We start from the raw sequence: 25,093 nt of genomic DNA, 5'->3' as shown, positions 1-25,093 counted from the left end.
ATAACAAAGCCAGGCCATAAATGAAATACAACATATTGAGGGAATACCATGGATATATGATACGAGTTGCGTGTTGCTCTCTCGCGTGCTGAGTTCATATAGTTAGCCGACATGCGTGCATTTTTTTTTGCAACGTCAAAAAAAACCACACTGGTATAAACTCCAAAGTAAAGTAATTAAAGTAATTAAATTAGTAAAATTAATTTAAACAGCACGAAACGTCACGACGTAATTCCTAAGGATTTTTCGTAATTCACGAATAATAAAAATGCACAAATCGAAAAAGTAATGGTACATTTGCAGAAGAGTAACTCCACATCATCAATCGAAAATTTTCAGAGAAGGCATTATGTACAACGAATTCAATGCAGCTAAACGACCTGAAGCTCCGTACTGAAACGTACTGAAGCTCCGATTGCACCTTCGTCGAAAAACCTACAACATCTAGTCGTACTGGTGTATTTATAGGGATAAACCTCTAGTCGGCGTTACTTGCAACTCTGGCACTACGTGGCCCTTGCGCGGAGAAGGGCGTTAGTGTTTCAAAATAACCATGAGGGTCGTGATGAAAAAAGATTTGTTCACTATAGCCGTAATTTAAAGGGTTGTAGAACCGAGAAACCTCGATGTGCAGTGGTACATGAGAGTCCAAAATGTGCGGATTAAACGAGGTAAACATGGTGGTTTCAAATTGGATTTAGCGGAGTGCGTGAACCCTTGAGCATCAGCAAACTAAACAATGAGTGACGCATGTTGACATCAATCGGATTTATGAAAGTAGCATTAAAGATGTGTTCCAAATGTTAGGATGACTTCGTACTAAAAACATGAGTAACAAAATAAAAAATATATTTTCTATCCTATTGCCCCAACAAAATCATCCAAAATAAAATTTAATCGCCAACACACATTTTAGCGGAAGATCAAATAGCGCTTTCTTTGCAGTACTCCTGACAGAACCTACTTCGGTACATTTAAAAGGAAGTCACAGTCCCAGGACTGACGTTTGATGTTCAAATATTTAGTATGCTTTAGGTGCCCTAAGGTATGCTTCTTACATCAACTATTGCTAGAAATTTCAGCCAATACGATAGCTTGTTGCCAACTCAAGTCAGAAAAGTGGTAAAGCGCATCTTTCCATAAATCGTTGTCGAAATTAAAGTAGCAGCTGCGACATGACAAGCCAAAAACGATGAGATCAGCCTCTGGCTCAGGCCACGAAATTTTTGCAGCCGTTAGTTTGTAAATTGAGAGATAATCCCGTGAGAAAAAGAAAAAGAGTGGTGCGAACAATAAGAAAAAATTTACAAGTACGTGAGAAGAATGAGAATGCATTATGATGCAACTGCTCTGATTGGAATGCATAAATTGGGAATTATCTCAACTAACCAGCCAGTAGGCGAGATTTTACGTACTATTACATTGCAGGTTATTCGAAATTGGAAGGATTGTATCATACACGAGATGGTCACGGTTGTCGACCGAGCAGAAATGTTCAAGTAGCGGCCTGTTATCTTAACTATAGGAAAACTCAAGAACAAACAATATCTCATACGGCCGTTTGATCGCAGATAACACAGTTAAGTGGTGGAATTTCTCATGAAAGTTGATTTACACAATTCTGACGTATCAGTTAGTCGAACAATACATGTAGAAAAAGGTGACCACTAGAAATTTTGCTTTAAAAGTGATAGTGCATGCATCAACAGTCACCCAACAGCAAAATTGTACCGACGCGGATTAATTCAATCGGATTTAGAGCAACAGCACCTAAACATCACAACGTCGCTTGTATTTCCCTTGTAAACGACATCACAACGTCACACATCCAAAACTAGTTTGGTGACCTCATTCCTGGAAGAGAAAAGAAGTTCGTGAATCAATCAACCCTCTAAGAACAGCTTTACAATGACTTAGGTTAAAGTTGAGCCGTATTTTGCACAAAGAGAATATAACACTAAAATCATTCCGGTTTCTATCAAGATATTTTCAGGGTAAAAATATGGGAAGCGGTCGCATCATTTGCAGGAGCAAGTAAAGACATTCATGAAACACTAGCAGAGGTGGACCCCCAGTCCTAATTAAGTGCTTTGGGCAGGGTTTTGTTACGCTCTGGCCCGCAACATTTTATACAACGTCGATTCCAGCTTCCAGGCAACGAACGATTAGTGGCAAATTTCTTAAAAGCACCGTGATAAACGAGGGGAAATGAGTTAGGCAGAATGTTCTCAGGACCTTCAGAATAAGCAAATAAAGCTAGCATATGCACCTTTCTAGAGCCAAATAAATCATCGTTATATGAAACAATAATCTTCTAATAATTAAATAATATATAATAAGATTGTTTATCGTGATATTAAATACTCAAATAAAAATAATACACAAGATTATTGCTTACTATTATATTAAATAATAAAATAATCAACAATAATCTTTTAATTGAAGAGCGCTGAAAGAAGGTTAGAAAGAACAGCAATGGCATCTGAATTAGACTCGAAGAATAGGTTAAGTGCGCAGCAACAAACCAAGACATTCACTCTCGCTATAGGAACGAGCATAGAAGTGCAATGAGGCTACCCGCAGTGACGTGACAGAAACGGGCAAGGAGACGGACTGCCTAACATGGAGCTAATAAAGTAATAATCAAGACTCAGGCAAATAATTTTTGTGTCACTGTCACAGTTAAATAATTTTGTATGAAACCAAGCAGTCACTGTCACTGTGGCGGGTTTTTCTGAATGAAAATAAACGCGCAGCTAGAAGGACTTATTCTGAAGATCAGAGGCACGCGTTATAAAGCCATTTTTAGGTATTGATAGACTATTTTTTCTTCGTTAAGGTTAGCAACAAAATTACTGCTGACTGACGAATGCCATGCAGTTTTATAAATGTTCGATTCAGCTTCCGAGTCGTCCCGAATGCCGGGCATTTCATCCCCTATATAGACGATATCCACCCAAATTTATTGAAAAAAAAAAACAGTGCGACCGAACAAGAATTTTGCACATTTCTTCATGAAGCAAAATGAGCGACCGACTACAAAGCCGAGAGATTTACTCTCCTCCATGAACTCCACATGCGCTCGTCGAAAGCTTTACCTGCCTTACGAAATTCCACGAGTTATTAAAAATGAAGGATTTGCGGCACAACAATGCTTCAACTTTCGTTTCAATCATCGAATACTTGCAGGTTGTAGGTCAAGAGAAACGTTCTTAACGCATTCCTTGTGATGATCAATGTCACCAATATTACCGGCGACATGATCAAAAATTTGGCACGTAAGAGGGAGAATTTGCTTACCGAAAAATCAGATTTTGAATGAAATATTTAAGGGCGACTTACCGACTGAAAATTTTTATTCGGAAATATAAATAATAATGCATTTTATGTAAAATTTATCCAGATTCGTACGGCAATTCAGTCGAAATTTGGGCTCAGAGTGAATAAAAGAACTGAAAACAAAGATCATCCAGTGAATTGGTTATCGGCACGGATCCCTTACTGTCACAGCTGCGTTTCTTAACCACAGTCAGTATCCACAATCGAATTCAACTAAATTACTCAGCATTTTGTTCGCGTCACGTAAATTTTGCACAAAATTTCATTTAAATGGTGAAAGCAATTATCTGAATATACCTGAAAAATTCGTTTGAAATTATAATTAAATATCTAGAGCGATTTAACGACGAACTGATCGCTCATTTCTTTTTCATCTACAAAATAAAATCAACTGGTTCTAGCGTCACTTCAGAAATTTCAGAACAATTGTCACCGAATTAAAAAAAAAATCCTTTCTCGACAAAGAGAAACCGACATGACCTCTCACTTGCTCGTAAAATTAAATGAAATATCAGACGAAGGGCGTTCGGCCTGACAGCATTAACTTACAACCTAATTAAAATCCGATATCGTCCCCGTACATAACTCGGACCAGAAAGTAATGTCTTAGTGATACAATTGTAAAAGCCGGTCCGAAAAATATCAATTTTAGGGTCGTTACTCTGGTGGCATCTTCTCTTATTCAACGGATAATTTAAGGAATTTTCTGGGTTCGCTCATTACATTAGAGCGTCCTTGAATGCAAAAAAGTGGGAATGAGCGTGAATGAGTGCAATCGAAGCTAAAAAACGGATATTCTTTATTCTTCGCGAAGAGAAAAATCGTCAGTTATCTTAGAATAAAAATTCTGGCACGACAAAGTATATGCAGGTTATGTGTCAAAGCCATCAAAAGAACATGAGGCAATATTACAAACGAGCAACATGATTTTAATTTTGATGAAGGCTAAATGTTAAAAATTTGAATCTATTGAGTATCATTTGGTTTAAGGCATGAGGAACGAAATTGGTCGTATAACATTTGAAAAAATCATCATGTGATCGCATGCTCGAAGTTAAAGTTCTCAGTAATTTCGCCGCTCGTACAGTTAAAATATGCAACAAAAAACTTCAAGAATGAATGGTTCATGGTTGAAATTATTGTCCTTCTTGGTTGAGAAATTTATAGGAAATAATCTCATATCGCTATATTTTATAGCCAAGAAAAACTATTAGGAAGAGTTTTAAAATTCTTTCGTGTTACGATAAAAAAGTTGCTGTCATTTCGCCGACTCATTTTCGCTAAAACATGAGCACTTTCAGATTATTCTTGAGGAAGGCTTTTCCAGGCTCGACATCAATTACGTCGTTACCGTACCTAGTGTTATTGAATGAATCACACAGTATCTACCATAAAACGAGCTACAACGTTTTTTAAACCACACATACATTGTCGCTTAGTGTAACTTATTAATTTTTCGTTTGTAAGAGATTGGCCGTATATGAAGCGTAAAATTTTGTCTCTCGAACACAGAGCAAAAATTTAAAAAGCTTTAAGCATGATAGTTCTATTAAATTTAATGAAAGCAAATATAAATGTTCTACTTTCAAAAGATAATTCAAATTTCAATTCAAAGACAATATTTCTGTTGGAATTAACATAATTTATGAGGGAAGTTACAAATACATGGAGTTTCAAAGTAAAAAAAAACATTGATACAACCGTAAAATGGAATTTAACGAATACAAGTCAATCAGATTCAGGTCTTAATACAAACAAATCAATCAGATTCATGTCTTAATAAACGCATTTCTGAATACCTACCTATATGACTTGGATTGTAAAAGAGAGTGCCCATTCAATCGCAACAAGTGCAAGAGGCGTTGCGCGCATCTTATGCTTTGAATTTTTGGATTGGTAGTCTCATCGATCGGTCTGGTTTGCTCGTCGACGCCGCGAATCATTGGGAGCGAGCGGCCTGACGTGAGGGTCGTAAGGAGATGCAACTTCGTTTGGATTGCACGAGATCACGTGCATGAAAAGAAAAATTTTATCAATTTAGATGTGACGCGATAAAAAAGCGACAAGAGGTAGGAAACAATTGAAAATTCTTCAAATGAATCAGTAGAAGATACAAAAGTAGGCGCGAAAATAACGTTTGCCAAGCTGACTGTTATTATAAATGGCGAAAACGCGGTGATCAATAATTAAAATTTCTATGCTCGTCGGGGGAGGGGTAGCAGGTGCAGAGAAGTAGAATAGGTAAATTCAGTTGAAATCATCATCCTCATTTGAAGGATGCATGCATTCAAGGGTAGACGAGTACAAATTTAGGGAAAAAATTTAAACTGAAATCCTCTTAGAACAAAGGAACTACGGGCGAATCGTAAGCTTGATTAAGAAAATGATCTCTTTTCACACCCGACGCAATTATGGAAACATAAAAAAAATACAATAAAACCGAATCTGCATATGCTCGGAAACAGTTCTAGCCACGTGCCAAAATACTCACTGCTCTCTATGGAGAAGGTGCAAGCGGGGATCATCGAAGGGGAAAAAATACTCACTGCTCTCTATGGAGAAGGTGCAAGCGGGGTCATCGAAGGGGAAGATGTTGAGGTTGCCGATACACGACAAGATGAGGTGACGCCTGCAAGAAGAGACCGTGAAATGAGCTCATCAGAGTCTCATCGTTCGGTGACAACGCTTCGCAGGAGCAGTCGAGCGCTGAATGCGCTACCATCAGGAAAGACAACTTGGTCCCTTAAGACATATTGCAAATATTCTCCTTGGCTAGAGAGTTCGTCCAGCGTTTGTGAATCTAATCTAATTAGCTTTACTCTAAGAAATAAATCAACGGGAAAATTGATATACAGTCTTCAGTGGAGCGAAAGTAATTGATGTGACATTCTCAGCGTTCGGCGAGATTAGGGAAATGTTATGTTCATTACAACCATCAATGTAATGTCATTAACACTTCATGCAAGATCCCTGTCGATTGGCATTTGATTGTTTGAATGCCTAAGACATTAGACAATTAAGCTAGAACTTAGCCAGAATGATGTAGTCTAAATTAGACCCAACAGCTTTTAATGGAAACAACCAAAATCAAGAAACGTTACCTTATATTGATAGGCGCATGTTCATAGACGAGACTAGATAATAATTTTTTCTAAATTGAAGGAATAATATATAATTCGGTTAAAGCTCTCCGTATGGCGCTGTTGGACGAGAGCTGCAACATAAACCTATAAGTACACCGTAACGTATCTCTTATGCAGAAATTTCGTTCCTCAAGTTAATATCGTAAACTTTATATCTTGACCAGTGAAATCGTGGCGACCAACAGAATACGTAGATAAACGCATCATTTCTGAGATTTTTATGCTGTAAATGATTGAAAAAGACCAATAGTTTGCAACGGTTATATATTATTCCAACCAATCCATCCCACAGTCAAAATGCACTGAAAATTTTACACTTAATAGTAAAAAAAGTAATAGCAACTGCAACAGCTGGAGAAAAATACTTCAACTGTCATCATTATTTTCAAAAGTAGTCACATTCATAACTGAAATGTTGGGCTGAAAGCCACTTGCTTACAGTAACAAACACACGGACTAACTGTATGCGTATGGTGCTAGCGTCGTCAGGGCGTGCCTTCTGGCAATAACATTCCTGATATTATTAGAGAACTGATTATCAACAAGCCTATCTTTCTCTCCCTACCTCAAATTCCGCTATACGCACGGAATATGCCGGGCAGCCAAACGCGATGTTTTCCAATAATAATTTTCTTTTGCATCATCGAAAAACGCGATGATCAACAAAGCATTATTATCCGAAGTCACTCACCGTCTCGTGTAATCCACTGTGCCGTTGCTGAAGATCTTGAGAGCGATGTGATCAGGCGAGAGAGGCTCCTTGAAGTCGCCATGTTTGATGAAGAAAGGGTCTGGCAGCCAAATTTCATGCTGGAAAAAAGTAGAAATTTTCATTACTCAAGAGATAAGCAGCGCGGTTCATGAAAAGGGGTTATACAATGAATCTATTCAAACGGCGCAACATTAGGACCAAAGAAAAAATTTCCGCCTTAAAGGGCGGTTGAAATTTGAAAATGTTTAAGCTTCACCTTAGTGTATCAAGTTTACAAAGTGTGACTGGAATAGTAACGCATTATAAATAATGAGTAATGAATGCTATTAAGGCCGTTAGAGACCCATAAATAATAAGCAAATCGAAACTAATCATTCAATTAGATTAAGGTAAACGGACTTCAAAATTTTTTAATCTACACAGCACAATTTTTTCACAGGGAATAAACAAGATACAAAACTGGATAGCCTCCCGTAAATTTAATTAGTAGCCAACATAAACACAAACGCTCATCCTCTCAACGTGAAAAACGCTTGGCGCGCTGGAAATATTCATGAAAATCTTCAAATTCCAGAAAGTTGAAACTTGCGCCTTTTGTGGCCCTCATTGGTGTACAAACACAAGTTCAAAAATAACCTCAGTGCTTGCCTTCCTAGGTCGCCGACACAACTCGAGCTTCTGCAATTAGCCTGAGATGCTGCCCGGTTGATTTCAGCGCCTAAACAGCGCAGAATTTCGAGCGTAGCACTAGGAAAATGGAGAGCATTTTTTTCCAAATTTGGAGGATTTTTAATTTCCGGTCAAAACGGAGTTAGTTCAGTTGTGATTCAAGATTGCATAAGCAGCTTTTCGATTTCGATCGATGAATCCGGATAGGTTGCATAGAACAATTCCAGGCATATGAACTATTCGAGTGCCATGTCACACTAGACCATAGGTAGAAAAAACTTTTCAAAAAGCCTTGTTCTTTACCTTGAACTGAAACTGGTAGCAGTAATTATCATGAGACGCACTCATCCTCTTGCAAATTTTACATCTTTGATCGCAGGCCTCGTTTCATATGTCTGACTTCACTTGAGTTTATTAAACCATTCAAACAATTAAAATTCTAAAAACTGTTATGATGAATTTATTCATACCTAGATCAGACTACCAAGCTATAGGATTTACAAAAACATCGTTCGCTACTAAACATAAATTCGCTAAAAAAATCGTCGTTTCATTGATTATTTCATACTTGTTAGACATTAAAAAATATAGCAAAATAATTATTTCCATCACGCGAGGAAAGAAAATGATTTGAAAAAGATAGAGTTGATATTAACATTAAAATTCACCTGCTACAAATAATTCCGTCTGCCATGAGCAGGAATATTTGAAAAAAATATCATGTCTTAAGGAAATTTATTTTTAACTTGGTCACAAATTTGCACAAGTTAATTGAAACCTTTAATCCTGAATATGCGATTGATAGCCAACTAGTATGCATCTAAAATTATTTGAGTGAGATTGACAGTAATTTATCCTTAATTGATGCAACTTGCTTTCCAAGTTGGTATGGACGTAAAATTATTATCTTCAATAATTAAAATTAAGCAAGGTTTGTTACAATATTTCAAAGTAACAATCCATCCCGTGCTCTGGCCACGTAATTTTATCTATCCCTACAGCCTAGGAGTAGGTTTGACCATATTAGCAATAAATCTTAAGAGGGAGTTGATGGAAATAACCTGAAGACAAAAATTACTCAAATAATTACGATGTAAGTCGTTAATTAACCCGTAATGCATCAGTGGCGGTGTGAACAACTCACATTAATCACTGACAAGAAATACGTCTTCATGGTATGAAAAATATTTAAAAAGCGTAGGAAAAATATTGATCATCGTAATTAACTCAAGGGATCAGTGCAGCGTATGGCCTCTAGCCAGTAATGAGCTTGTCCTTACCAAGTCAATGGCAGACTAGAGAAGCCGGAGAGGGAGAATCACTGCGCGTGAGCAATTCCCTAATTACAAGGAGAACCTAACTTGATTCGAACTAAATGCGCTCCGAATTCGAAGTGTTATTCGAAGAATTTATATTCATCAAATCTCTTCATGGACGTTGATCTAAAAATTTACAACTAGGAATATAATTTTAGAGCGTTAACTTCAGACTACGAAAATGACTAAAACAGAAGCTGCTCGATAGAATATGGAAGTTAGTTTCTACGGAGCATCTTTGGTGTAATCTTATGCAATGTCCACTTCACAGTGCTCGCACACTAATGGACAATCTTGAGCAAAACTGAAGTTGTTATCACTTTTTATTGAAAAAAAAGTTAGAAAATAATGGAATTGTGGCATTTATATATGTCGGGGAAAGATGCAAAAATCTTTACTGGGAATTGGCCACACTAAAAAACTAAATGGCTATGAGTCAAATATAGCCGAGTAGACTTGGCGCAAAAATGGAAACTTTCAAACTAAGAATATTCAACCACGAATCGAGTAAGTCGAGTAAACATTGCGGCAGTTATTGCAAAATGGAATTTGGCTTACTACACGATTGAAAAATATGTACTGCGAAATCTCAGAACACACGGACACGCCCGAGACAGTCCTTATTCAAGCGGCAGCCAAGTAGTTTTAATGTCCAGAAGCATAATGAATATGAAGTCACATGAACATTTCTTGCCTAAGCAAGTTCCGACTACCCCTGACAGCCACAGGTATCCTGAGCCGGAATCTAGAAATCAAAATTATGACAGAAGATCTCTGACGAGTTAGCAGGGTTGGAAAAATGCCAAGCATCATAGTCGCGGCAAGATCAGCAATTGTCCAGGCACTGGGCACACACAAATCAAGAATCAATATGCTATTTAGTTGCCTGGAAATGAAATAACGTTAATGACCTGGTAACGAAATAACGTTCTTGACCTGACAAAAAAATGGGGAACAATTTAACAATTTATTAATGCTCGACATAGGTAAAGGCAGTTCGAAGTCTAAACTATCGGCGTTCTACTCGAGTCACGGAAGGCATTTATAGATCTCTGACAGATATAGTATCATGACAGATATAGTATCATTACAATCTTATTATCTTTGAACGTAAATGGAAGGAATTGCTGACGTTCCCGAAAAACGGTCATACAAATTTGAACTAATGCACACCTTAACTTAAGGAAGGAAAAATAAAGACATCTTCGTCCATGCATTATTCAGCCAAGTGATCGTATAGGTCCATCCATTAGCCTGGTTTAGCCACGGTGAGAACTAAGCTTTCTTGAGAATCTTTATTGGCAAATATTAGCACTGAAATGTGATTATGACTAATGCTGAGTTGATGACTTGAATTAGTACCATTACTGAGATGATGACTAGAATAGGTACTAGGTATTACATTTTTACTGAGACTCCTGGAAATAAATAAACAAGAATAAATATCTAACAAACAATCGACTTGAACATAAATACTGTATCGTTATCAGAAGCACCGAATCTAACCATTAAAATTACTCATATATTTACACAATTTACACGCATGACGAACGACAGTAAACCCAATATCCACAGTTTTCACCGTTCCTATTTACACAACACTTACCTTACACATCGACGGCAACCACAAGACTAAAGTCACTAAACTAGCTATGGCAATTCGGCAAAGGTCACGTCAAATTCTCTTTGATACAAAATGACAAATATACAACCTGTCCCCTAACAATGTAAATTGAAACTATAATGAATAACTGCAAGTTCGCGAGAAAAAAACAGATCGAAATAGTTTACTTTAATGCGTGAATTAAAACGCAAAGAATGGGTATTATTGCAGATTAACTACATCCAAAAAAAAGGGTGTTTTTTTTTAATTATATGTTTTTTGGGGTGTAGATTACGAATCTGAAATCCATAGTTGGCGTTAGGTTGTGATCTCTCGATGTGGCAATGTATCTCCAGATTTATGGACAAAGAAGACGAAAATGTTACCCGTTGCAGTGCAACGGGTAACATTTTTGTCTTCTTTACCCGTTGCAGTGCAACGGGTAAGTTTCATTCAAGATGTCGTGCGCTACGTGTGATCTCTCGATGTGGCAATGTATCTCGAAAAAAATCGGTTTTCCGATGCCGACCGCCAAAAATGGATTTCAGATTCGTAATCTACACCCCAAAAAACATATAATTAAAAAAAAACACCCTTTTTTTTGGATGTAGTTAATCTGCAATAATACCAAAGAATGTTCTACATTCCAAATGAACAAAGAATCCCACTCGCCGACTCGGTTGCGAAAGAAACAGTTGATAAGTTTTCATTACTGCTGACGTGGAAGCTGAAAAGGATTTTCCAACATTTTCGGACTAAGTTGTATGTTATATACACTGATAATACACAATATCGATACTTTTCGATGCTAGAAGCAGAAAATGCGAAATTGATGTACCCAAGAAGACCAGAAGGATGATTAACAAATAAATATAATTACATTTTTACGTACCTATCTCTATATGTGGACTGCTGACGACACTAACTGCTGTTTCTTGTGCAGCAACTACAAGCCTAGAACAATTAGCCTTCTTCTTCTTCATCGGAAAACTCAGTAGAGTTCCCGGGATGAGAATTTTTAATCATCAAGGATCGTCGTCAGGATTCTCAAATCGTTCATCGAAGACTCGTCCATTTATTTTCAATCAAAATAATGTTGCTTCCACTCCTGTTTGAAGTCGTGTAATTTTAATATTCTAGCGCCTATTCTTGGTATCACACCTCACCATTCACTCATTTTTCATCTACTCGTTTGTATCAATGTCCATCCATTAATACTTATCCAATACTTGTATTTTCCACACTAGAAAAAGATCTGTAATTTATCCAATGACTGAGAATATTTTATCATTAAGAAATGTCCTATAATGTGTGGATACATAAATCATTGACTGGCATGTCTTTTACGACTGCAACATAAAAATAAGAACTTGATTACTTTTTTCACACCGGAATGATAAATATCAGCTCAAACATTATAATGTTTTTAACGTATAGCTATAGTTTAAAGTATAAACTAATACTACGTCAAAAATAAGTAGGCATTGCTTTTTGGGAATTTAACTTAGTTTCTCAAATCTAGATGGACACCAAGATTCTATATTTTCATTCCCTTTCTACCACAAAAAAAAAAAAAACATGACAAGTGTCATTAAAATACGAGAAACAACGGTTTAAATTGTATACAATCAGTGCGGTAAGCCGTTCCCTGCAGTAACGATCCATTAGCGGGATTAGTTATCTCTTGAGGTTAGCGATTCCATCAGCACGAATACCGACTAATTCAGGGTGCCAACGCTATCACGAAACGCAAATTTATATAATAATTCGTTAAATGAAGCAACTGCAGAAATCGGAGCAGATAATTTTATGCACCAAGTTGAGAACTTATGTCCAGCACAAGTCTACGTGTAGTTGCGTTATGGGAAAAACATAGTTTGGTGTATGATAGACGTCACGCAAGCTTTAATGAACAATGGAATGATTCACGCCACTGCAGTCTCATGATTATTGTTATTGTTATACGAAGCATTTTTCGTGGCGTCTGGTTCAAACGAACTTTTAGGGCACGTCAAACATAAGATTAATAGTAAGCGAAAAATAAATAGACACAAGTAAGGATGGGAACGGATAACATAACTAAGCACTAGATTGATAGGCTCTACGAAATAGTTCCGTCTTTAGTCGTCGACGAAACACCGGCAACGAAGGAGCCGATTGACCAACACATCATTCCTCGAGGATGTCCATGGTTTTACCAAATTCACGTCTCCTCGTTCATGAACTGACAATAGTCTGCTCAGATAAAGGCCTAGATTTCGGGCTTAAAATGCGTAATAATAATCCTAATATAATAATCCATTCAACTGATAATCTTTTCATTTCCTCAGAGTAAATAATTTATATAAACATAACTGCCTTTATTCGCTTTCACTTATATGCCGAATAGCTCCGTTCTGATTTTCGAAAGCATTTCTATGACCACGACAAACTGTGCGGGTTTAATAAATCACATGAAATAATTAAATGCATTTTTTCTCACTAGATGAGAAAATACGTGCATGCATTTGTAGTCACAGATATGAACTTCTGTTATGACTTCTTTCACAAATGTTTATACGGAGTGTTTGCATTGGGATGTTTGGGAAACCGATGTATAAAATGACCGTAGTTTTAAATGCACGAAAAACTCTTTTTGTAGTTAAATCAAAGTTAAAATAAAGTATAGACTAGAATATTGAATGACTCCGATAGGATCAAAATAGCTCTTTTCTTCGGTTCAAGGCAACCTAATAAATCATTAAAGTAAGCGGTCCACTTGTGACTAGAGCATCCGATGGAAGGCGACAGTTGTCCGTGGACTTTGGACTCAGTTTGGCCGAAATATAGTGCGATGCCTGGCAGAGGCTACAAGCGTTTTAAGGAAAAGAAACTGAGGAGTCGACAGTTGAGTTCAGCGCCAAAAAGAGCAACATGCTGCCACAAAGAGAGGAGACAGAGGAACATCATTCGAGTGGTGACGTAACAGTTGCCGTCTAGAGAGAGCGAGCCTATACGAGAGTTGAAATACCCTGTGACAACAGAAAGAGTTGCAGCATGCAGCTACCAATCTCGAATACCTGAAATTTTAATGCAAAAAATAGAGGAAGGAATGAAATGGGAACTAATTGAATGAGAAGAAATTATTAAAAAAAAAACACAAATTTCAGAGGAAAGTGGTGTGGAAAGGATTGCTGGCACAATCCTTGCTTATATGGCAAAAATCATCAACCGTGATATTAACTTTCAACGAAGATATACAATTTGAATAGACAAATAATTAATATAAAATACAAATTTTAAAATGAAAGAACTCTCAAAACACAAAGAACGTTTAAACTCCCCATCTCAATCACGATGAGTCCAATCAGAAACACACTTATTCTTATCCTATTGTCAAACGATCGCATGAAAATAGCTGACTTTAGAACAGGACCAATATGTCTTACAGAATAGAACCTAATCAGAGGGTGAAGAGAGGCTTCGTTGAAACCACTCAAGTCGCAATACCGAATCAATTACTTCGTTGCAGAAGCAATTACGAATTACGAAGGTGACTCACAAAGTGATATCGTAAAAGCAATAGTAAATTATTAAGCTGAGTGAGAACAAGACACTGCAGAAGCAATAAAGAATTATGAGGCAGACTCACAACATGATGCATGCCGCTGAGGTAGGAATGGCGGCCGTTGTCGTCGTGCTTCATCCGCGGGTCGATCCAGACTTGCCGCAAAAGGAACTCCACTTCGTATTTCTGCAAAAATGTTTAGAGATGTTATAGGCATAATTGAAAATGTTTCAGAGCAGTGATGGGAATATATTGCTCAATTTCCTTACTTTCCTTAATTCCTTCTCTCGAGAAGTTTTATGCAAAGCCTATAATGAGTTTTAGGCCGTAACCGTTTTCTCACAGCGAAGAATTGGACAATAGATTTCGAAATTATGTTTATTAAATAGTCTATTTTCGAAATGTCAATTCACTTTACGTGAATTGAGCGGTCAAGAAACATTTGTTAAGCTAAAAGTACATGACACTTTAGTACAAGAACATTCAATTCCGGTCGTCAATTTTCATTCATGCTTGGGCGAAATCCCGAATGAACATTTTGTTCGGCTGAACCGAATCACAAGTTTTTGTCTCCAGAGCAGCTGAAAAAGTATGACATCAGACTATAATGTCTCATTGAAATTTTCGTCCTATTGCCGAAGTAACGCATATCATTTTTGGAAGAAGCTGGCTCATAGTTTCTCTAAGCTAGCAGAGTTTCCAAGAAATTTTGAGCAGGCGGGTCTGTAATAAAGCTTGAACAATCATGCGACCCTCGCTAGTACTCGCCATTATGGGCACTCTGAAAACGAGCTCTAAAAGAGGACTCTAGCAAATATTGCTTCAAATAAATGTTCTACGAGCTTTGCGCTTAGGAATACGGATGAGTTGTTGCGTGCAAGAGCTCTGTGACAGAGGTCCAGGCTCTCTTAAATTTTAGAGAGAGGACTCGTAATTGTTTCTCCATTAACACGAAACGATTAGTCGCTTCGCTTATGCACGACAACATGTTAGATTGAGATCATGCAAATAGTATAAAAAATATTTTCTTCATAAAATAGTAATCATAGAGCTGACGTATATAATTGTTTTCATTTCTGGCAAAATAGACTCAAACTCATTGGACTCATAATCTCGAGTAATCTTTTCAAGATCTAATAAAGATCGGGTTTTACATGCGCAACCGCCTAAGCTGAAATAGTAAGAATTGAGTCGAAAAATTAATCCAACACTTCGAGTCCATGAAAATGATCGTAAAATGTTCATATAGACGTGGAAAGTATTAGCCGATAACGGTAGTGGTAAGTATTTTCCACTTCGAATATCAGGCTAACGTTAGAAGAAAAATCATCAATTTTTATTTTTAAATATCAACTTTTAAGAAATTATAAAAAAGGCCAGAAAATACAAGAAATTACTCCAAATTTGGAAATAAAAAGTACTTGCCAATACCACTATCGGCTAATCAGTTCCCCTTGTAGAAGCACATCAAAAACATCATCGACGATCCTGTTAAATATTGATAAAATTGAAATTAAACGTCAGCATTTAATGCGAGTGTCAATGCTAAATTTATGCAAGTTGACACGATTTTGTCTAAGATTACCAAAGAACTCTTCCGGTCGAGTCGATTGTAAAAGAAATTCTACTAACTCTTGATTTCAGACTCACAACCTTCTGCGTGAAAGAAAATTAGCATAGCATCGTGCATCGACAAAAAAACATTGCATCTTTTAAAGAAAATCGTCAACAAGATTGATTGGGTCATCATTGATGGAGTTTATGAGGTATTTAGATTCGCGCCCTAACTATTACTATTAAAATTAGCCGATTGATTACTTATATTCTTGGGCATCTTGGCGACGGTTAAACTTAAAATTTAATACTTCCAGGAAAAGATTTACTTTAACTGTCAACCAATAATATTCCTTTGTCATGCACTGGCTAATTATATAGGTAGTCGAAAATTTTAAAACTTGACGATATGTTCAGATTTCAGCTTATAAAATTCATGAATAGAGAGCACTTTAACATGATGAACGTCTTTTTAAATCTGCTTTCGCCACTCGTGTTCTCCAACATTCTCACAACACCATGGACATTCGATTTAACATAACACCGGTTCGTTTAGAAATAGGAATAAGCGGTACCGTTTTTAATTGTGTCAAATATATTAACGAATTGCCAGAAGAGTTCAACAAGATTGCTCCAAAATGTTTTTTAAAATACAATTCCGTTATTTTATCCTTAACCAGTATTAATTTGACTTCGATTATTATGCAAGTTTTAAGCATTTTGGCTAGATGTTTGCAGTTGTACCCTGTTTACCAAGTGTAATGTTGATATTGACTCTTTTATGCTGATTTTTCCATTGTGAAATGCGGTTATCAATTTTTTAAGGCTTTTGTCAATTTGGTTTTGATTATTTTAGAAATTTGTTACTTGTTTGTTCTCATCGTCGTCTTGTTATCATTGGAATTGAGTTTCGTACCTATTGTGTTGCCTGCGAAGCTTTTTTACAGCCTATATGGGCATTCACCGGAAAGCCTTGCTATTTTATTTCACGTCTCTTCTATATTTCGTTGTAACGTGTGCTCCTGTGTGAATAAATAAATAAAACAAATGAAATCTATGTAGATAAGACGAACTAACTGTTAACTAACTTAACTGTCAACTTCGTAGATGAGACATAGCTTTAGTTGAGAGATTCATTTCAGATTGACTAAATTAAAGCAAAGGCGAATTAGTTAACTAATTGCTTTGTTTTTCTCTGTATTTTAGTTTGTAAAATTTTTCGTGGATGATTTAGTGCTGGTATTATTGTTATGTTTGTTAAAATAATAGGACATGGCTTTTAAAACCTGAAACAGAATTCCTTCCATGAATGATCTCAGAGAACATCTGTAAAATTATTAAACTTGAATAAATTTAGTATAATTTAATTTTGTAGATTGCGGGCTGATATATTTTATAAATAATACCGGCCGTAAAAGCATTTCATGATTTTTAATTCTGGAATTATTTTAGACTTCATTCACGCAGGCTTTTTCTCTCGCATTCTAAATACTATTTGATTTATCCGCGCAACTAAATAGCATATATCCTCACTACTAAAATAATGCGGATATTTGATTTTCAAAACATACACAGTACTATGCTTTTTCGTGCACGCATACATGTTGAGCCTAAACAAAGATAAAGATAATCTTGTAGGCCATGTGGCGCAATGCAGGCTGGCAGAAAATTGAGCAACATGCAGTCAAGTCCCACACTATAGCAGTTCAAACATCGTACAACCAATATTCGTGATGCTATGATGGCAAATTGACAACCTCTTCCTCACATTCAATGATAGCTATAACCTTCAAGTCCTGAAACTCCTTTGCTACCTTTGCTTTCACTGGCGAGGAATGAATGGTTGAACACGGTCGATGGCTGTAACCGGATAAAAGCGCAAGGAACTGAACTTGAGCATGCAACAGCTTCATTTATGAACCCCGTATTAGACGTTACAGCCTTGAATAACAGTAGAGAAGAGAGTAACTTGACGCCAAGGTAATGTAAGGGCGAGTAAAATTAGTTATTTTGCACACAACCGCCGTTAAATTAGGCAGAGACAGCCTAAGAGCTATCTTTGGCAATAGCTTTGCATGCAATTTTTATTTCACGGCAGTGCTTATGGCCTAGAATGTCGCTTTAGAAAAAAACTAATAAATTTGAACATTTATCCAATGACCATTTCATTAACGCTATTTATATATTTTTGTTGATTGGCTATACATGTGAAATTTAAGTTTCGCCTAAGCAAGATTTTTCGGAAATAATATTAGGGAAAACATTGGATCGAAGCATTATCAATCTCTTTTTTTTTCAATGACTTTTGTCATTTCTTATAAATCTTCTAAAGTCTTATAATGAGTAAAAAAATGTACTGTTATGATCAAGTCAAATGAAAGTTTCTTTAATTGCAGGCAATAACATGCTTTTAACATGCTCATTAACGTTTTTATAACAACTTTCGGTCTCATGCACGAGTGGTATAATACACAAGCGTCAACAACAAGCACCTCACTCAGATAGATATACCTAAATTGCAGGGATGAAATTTAGTCAATGTTTTGATCAAGTATTAAAATTTTCATATAAGTTTATGCAGCCAACGAAATGTATAGAAATTTGCAAAATGCAGGACCAATAAGAAAGACGACTTTTCTGAATTGTTAATGGCGCAGAAGCTGAAGCCTTATAATTTGATTCCAACAAATTATTAGGCCTCAGAACTCGTAATCATGTTTTGCTTACTTTGAGCGAACTTTAACTGGAATTTGTCCAAAAATTATTCTTGTTTTGAATAAATCTTCGAAGAGATGAATGAGATGATCATTAAACTTGCATGGATAGTTTGCATGGATTATTAGACACTACAGAAATTGTAGCATGCACAAATTGTAGTATGTATGCAAATCATTTCTGAATGCACCATTGTGAATACAGCAGGAACTGAATAAGCGTATATTTTGATCTCTGCAAGTGTATCATGAGAAAAAATTACCATACCATACTTTTGCTTCTGTTTGCCTTTGAGCAAACAAAACAAACTCGAACCAAAGTTTCTGGTTTGACAACTAATGAGCCACATCATGCTGAGTTATAAGATAGTAGCTATAACAATTTCGTAGAGAAAAAAAAATTTCAAGATTGCAATAAACAAGGTTGAGTATTGTTTAAAAACAATATATATTTAAATATACATACTCTTCGTACATGCAGGTTCCTTAAATTAAAGCCACACTTCCATACTTTCGTTACAAGTATGTAACCCCAGACAGAAACAGTCCATGACATCAGGAATTTGCTTGCAGAAACAATTTTTTTAAAGCAAAACGCGTCAACGTTTATGAGGCTGCAGGCACGCAAACCTTAAATAATTTCACGCCACGGTCAGGCGTAACGATAGAAAAAATTAATTCTCATAAATCGTGTTTACTTTGATAATTTGCAAATGTTCATAGCACGACACCTGCGCTAATTCTTGTATATTTCTAAGCCTAATAAGTTATTTCAAGGGTGTAATGCATCAATGCAACGTTGGGCCGCTTGCACAGATAACGCAAAGTGGTTCAATTTATACAGGGCCTTGTTAATGCGTCGTTAATACTGACTCTCAATAAAACTACAATAGATAAGGCCATCTTTATGAATTCCTTAAATAGCATACTTCATTTGTGCATCAATTGTGAGACAGTTTTGCAGGAATAACACGTGCGGTAATTTTTAAACGAATTATCATTACATCAGAATTAGTTAAAGGTCTTGAAATTTTCTTTCAATGTTGGTGAATTAAATTTCCATAAAACAGTGAAACATTGCGTCGTTTTTTGCTAATCTTCAGCCACCTTCAGTTTACCATCATCATGAAAGACAGCCGGTGGTAAAAATATAGCGAATAGCGAAGAACTTCTTCCAGCTTTCGACTTTTCAGGGATCAAAATTTAATATTCGACCCATCGGATCTCCAATAAAAAGCTCATTTCGTTATTTATTGGATGACAAGCCCGATTGAAAATAGTGACGGCAGATGTCAACGATGCAAGTGAAAACGGTGATAGTAGATGCTTTTCACTCCAAAGAACGCACCTCCTTCTACGTATATGTATTTAAAATTGAGGCGTATGATATTTAATATTAATAAATTTTTGAATCCCGGAAATTTATAATCAGACGTAAATAGAACCAATCACGTAGTAGATACAACAGCACATAAAGAATGAAGAATGGTTGGGTTTAATGTCCACAGCGACGGAGTCGCTGTAAAGCAAAATCGAGGATCAAAGAAACACAATGAAGACTACCGGTATTTAGATAAGTAAGGAAAAATATAGGATAAAAAGGGGAAGAACGAAGTAATGAAAAAAGTATTGGTCTATGCGAGTTTAAAATAAAATAATTTCATAAAGAATGGAATCACATTATGTTCAATGAAAAATAACAATGAATTCTGAAAGTCAATTAAACCAAATACAAAGAACCCAGCGCAAGTCAAGGCCGATGCACCATTTCTATTCTCGTATTCGATCAATGCTTCGTAGATGATGAAGGCGGCGGTGGAAGACAGTGCAGCAGCGCACGGCCGCAATTCTCTTGGATGACAAATGGCTCTTGTTTAGAGCGACGAATTCATAACCACACACGGCCATTATAGTGCAGGGTCTCATTAATAACAGGTCATAACAGCTCGAACCGTCGCGGTAATAGAGGCGGTCTATTGCTTTTACGACGTGCGTGCCCCAGCGTGGCGTGAGCATCAATTGCCGACGTTAAACAATAACGCTGCACTGCTGCGTAAACTGTACTGCTGCAGTGGTCGTACACAATAAATAGGAAATACATCAGAGCTTTGATGATAGCTTCGGTTGTACTGGATTATACAATTTATAGGAGACAGAATTTATGCAGTGATCGGACACTATTTATATGAAATAGGTACTGTACTGCATCACTTGAATTCTGATCAATTATTTTCTTTAAATTGTCATACTGGCGTACTCGAACTTTATAATAAGCACATGTAGGTTAAAGTTCAGTGGTTAAAGTTAAAGTTCGTTAAAGTTCAGAGTACCAAGATTGGCGCAGAGAGGCGCGGGTTCGAACCCAGCTCTGTGCGCCAGTTTCTGGTCAGAATCGGCAAGGAGGCCGGGCGGTTAAGCACAGTAGAATTGTAGCAGTGAGTTGCGAGTTCAAGACCGCGAAATGCTGTGAATGATCTGCGATGTTAAGAATCGGCGACAGGCCTACGGCCTAATAAACGCTGAAACCGCTATTTCATTTCATTTCATGTAACCGGAAACACCGCCGCGAAGTCGAAATAATTGTGGGTAGCGTGCCGACTTGGTGGTGACTTCCGTATTGGTTTTAACACAAGGGCTAAAGAGTCGCTCTTTTGTCCGGCTCTAAATTCCCTTGCGTTGGAGAGAGGAGGAATGAACACGAAGGACCTTTCGTAATATATTGCTGATCTTCAGGCGATACACAAATTCCACTGTACAAGGCACACAATTTATTATTCACTATAAGTCCAAAAGCTCCTGGAGACAGGATCTCAACTTCAGGGGTACAATGTTGATGAGACCTAATAAACTCGAGAACCATAAAAGCGGATAGCAAGGATACAGGTATGAGCTGCACCACGATGCCGACAACCTCACAGGAACGGGGTGGCTGTTACGCCTCAAAAGTACGACTATTGAAGGGTACGTGCCACCCAATAAGCCGCTGACAATTTACTCGAGCGCAGAGGTAATTATCCGCTACGAAACGAGGGCGCGAATGGAACGGCTGTTAACTGCCCAACGCAGCCAAAATCCGGAACTAACCAAGAACTCCACCTATGCCGTCATTAGTCCGTTAATGAAACTCTCTACGAGTTTATTTTTGGAAGCCCAGATTTGACTCTCCTTACTTAGAGTCGAAACCGATGCGCCCCCAACCCAGCACCACTGAACACACACAACTTCCACTCGCCCGCAAGGGGCGACTCAACCAAAACAATGGCAACACGACACCCCGCCTATAAAGAGCACAAGACAGACTGTTAACACTTTCTAAGTGCAAAAAAATAATAATATAATACAATACAATAAGGTCATCATAATTTTAATCACTTGACAAACTAATCACAGTTAAAAATCTAATAATCCTAAACTAATTCTAAAATCTAAAGTGACCGAACTCTCCATCGTTTCATGACTACCAAGAGGAATAAGCTCGCACCGTAGCGAGGCCAGGAGCAGCTCAACCAATCACGTTGGAGCTATAACATTCAGTCTCGTCCCAAGACGCTAACAACTAAATTCAAAGAATCAAGAAAATAAGTTCACAGTTGAACGAGATTCCATATTACAGTCATGAAATAAATTTATGTTTATGCATTACTTAGTCATACATAAATCGAACCTCTTTAGTAAAATCAGAAGCGAAACAATTTTCTAAAAAAAAAATAATAATGATAATAATCCACAAAAATTGTGTTCCGCCATACACATATTACACTAGTTGAATGGTTTACAGCACGTCGACCTGCGAAATGGAATCTAGAGAATATCATTGCAGTAACGATCCTTCATAATTGTTCTATTGTTATCACAAGGGCTAAGTTCTGTTGTTAACACAAAGGCCAAGGTCATCTCCATAACATTGTTGTGTCGTTGAAGCGTGAAACATAGCCTCTTGTTTTCTAATAAAAAATCTTAATTAATTGTCGTGAATCGTCACAACGAGTCTCAAAGGACTATAAATTCTGAAAAATTTTGTAGAATAAAAATTTGGTACAGAGCAAAACAAGTAGATATCCTTTGCCCGATCACAACAGAGGACGCATCAACAACAAACTCCCTATATATATATAATTAACCGTTTGGTCACTGGAAAATTAATTAACAATTTTGGAATTTCGATTTTCGTTTTCTCCGAGTGTAGATGGTTACGAGGACGCACATAGTAGAAATGCTTCTGAAACTTGAATTGACATAGAAACATTTTGGAAATCTTCTCACTAATATGAATTATTTCAATCGTTTTTAGGTTTTTACACTCTGTTGATGCCGATTGATACTAACTTATTAATAATTTACAATTACAATTTTAACTCACGCCATAATGCCAAAGGCATCACAATATGACTGAAAATATCCGTGAATGTGTGGTATTAACACAGAATAGAATGTATAGCTTCAAGAATTTATAGCTTACTTAACGAAGGTGAATAAAAATATGCGCACGTTTCAGTGTCAACACAATTTACAGAGGGGAAATGCTAAATTATCACTACAAGTGATTTTAGTTATAATTTAGGAACCGTCGGTGGTATCATCAGGATGCGTTGGGAGTATCGTTAGGATAAGTTGGTAGTATCATTAGGATATGTTGGTAGTATCGTTTAGATGTATTGGTAGTATCGTTAGGATGTGTTGGTAGTATCGTTTAGATGTATTGGTAGTATCATTAGGATGTGTTGGTAGTATCGTTTAGATGTATTGGTAGTTTCGTTAGGATGTGTTGGTAGTATCGTTAAGATGTATTGGTAGTATCGTTAGAATGTGTTGGTAGTATCGTTAAGATGTATTGGTGGTATCGTTAGGATGTGTTGGTAGTATCGTTAAGATGTATTGGTGGTATCGTTAGGATGTGTTGGTAGCATCGTTATGATGCATTATTAGTATCGTTAGGATATGTTGGTAGTATCATTAGGATGTGTATTGTGTAGGTAGTATCGTTTAGATGTATAGGTAGTATCGTTAGGAAGCGATACGCATCGTGCTTATTCTAAAGTCAATAGTATAAATTCATCAATAGATATACAATAGTAACCGATTAAAAATAATAAATAACCCAATTAACAGCTGAGAACGCAGCAATAGCAATGATACTCACGAGACTAGACTCGTCAGGTGATGAGAGACTCAGCAGCAGAACTTCGACGTTCACCCTGAGCGGCCCTGCAATGAAATTCATTGCATTAATTCAATGCCAGTCACAACTCGGCCGTTCAAATCCAAACAGAGTGATCGATGACCCGACTAGTAACGACCAAATATTGGATATTCTACTAAATATACATATTTGATGCCGTGAAAAATATAGCTAATTTTCTCATCCCGCGCATCTAAAAAAATGTGACTAATTTTTCATGGAAAGGTCATGTACCAAACATTCATGATTCATAGAGAGTGGGATTATTCAGAGAAGCTTCAGGAACGTTTGTATGACATAGCTTAATAAAATTATTAATCACGATGTTGTGGCGCATACGCTACCGCAATTTTCTGCGCTGCTACCACACCACAAAGCCAATGTAATCGATAGTTTTGGTAGTACGCGAAGGATAATGAATACACTTATTTTTCGAGGAGCATAAACTTGAGAACTTTCACACGTGACAGCCTGTCTCTTACTAACTCGTACCCAGAACCCTACTTCCAACTATTACAACGAGAACCATCTTTTCAGTTCACTCTGAACTAATTATTTAATACAGCTATGGTAAATATATATACAGAATGAAACGCAAAGTAAGTAACGAAAATAGAAAATCGATTCTACCATGTTGTGGCGGTCACAACATTTCCCCCCACCAGTGGATACACTTATCCACGCCAACAAAAACGAGACGAGCCATTATATATATATACATCCTTATATCTGTTCGCTTTGCATACACTATTATTATTCGCCAAATATTACAAGTAACGGTCCTATACACCTGTGATCCGTATGTTTACCTTGAAATTATACACAAAATGGTGTCTATCGTTTAACAACATTTACATCCATAAGCATATTTGACATCCTACTATTACCAATGAAACTTTACACACCTATTAATGAAAATTGACACACCTATTAAGCATTGGAAATTGATTGGGATACATGTTATGAACAGTGTATTTTTTTTTACGATAAGTCAACACAAGTCTATCGTCTGACGTCCATATACTCTTCTTAATTTACATTCTCAAGCAATACATTGGTCAGACGCCCGTTTACAAAACTTTTATTTACTAATTTAAGTACGCCGTATGTGTTCAATGAAACTTAAACCTAATGCCAATAATATTTACACATTTTACCACTAATATGTGATTACATCTTAAAGCAAACCGTTACAATCAACCGGATTCTTAATATAATCATTTCTTGGTATATTTTCGATATTCGAGAACTCTAGGTTGTACATGGGGATGGTTCTCGGCGTTCCCTCTAGAACGAGTAATCCTCTGCTCGGGAGCG

At 36.8% G+C, this 25,093-nt stretch overlaps 1 protein-coding gene across 1 annotated transcript in view; it reads right to left on the bottom strand.

The window, feature by feature from the left end:
• The window catches only part of LOC108679124 (glycine receptor subunit alpha-4), a gene marked incomplete at its 5' end in the record, with an annotated part of 76,044 nt that extends 52,242 nt beyond the window's left edge, over nucleotides 1-23,802 (bottom strand). Inside the window, 4 exons of the mRNA XM_047881396.1 lie at nucleotides 5,886-5,968; nucleotides 7,174-7,292; nucleotides 14,414-14,515; nucleotides 23,738-23,802. Of these exons, the coding sequence (XP_047737352.1) occupies nucleotides 5,886-5,968; nucleotides 7,174-7,292; nucleotides 14,414-14,515; nucleotides 23,738-23,802 (369 nt within the window). The remainder of the gene's footprint in view (nucleotides 1-5,885; nucleotides 5,969-7,173; nucleotides 7,293-14,413; nucleotides 14,516-23,737) is intronic.
• Nucleotides 23,803-25,093: the final 1,291 nt, after the last annotated feature.

The sequence above is a fragment of the Hyalella azteca genome, unplaced genomic scaffold, assembly GCF_000764305.2.
Source record: "Hyalella azteca isolate HAZT.00-mixed unplaced genomic scaffold, Hazt_2.0.2 contig7818, whole genome shotgun sequence".
NCBI lineage: Eukaryota > Metazoa > Arthropoda > Malacostraca > Amphipoda > Hyalellidae > Hyalella > Hyalella azteca.
The sequence above is the reverse complement of the archived record's forward strand: the minus strand, read 5'-3'. Positions and strand labels throughout refer to the sequence as shown.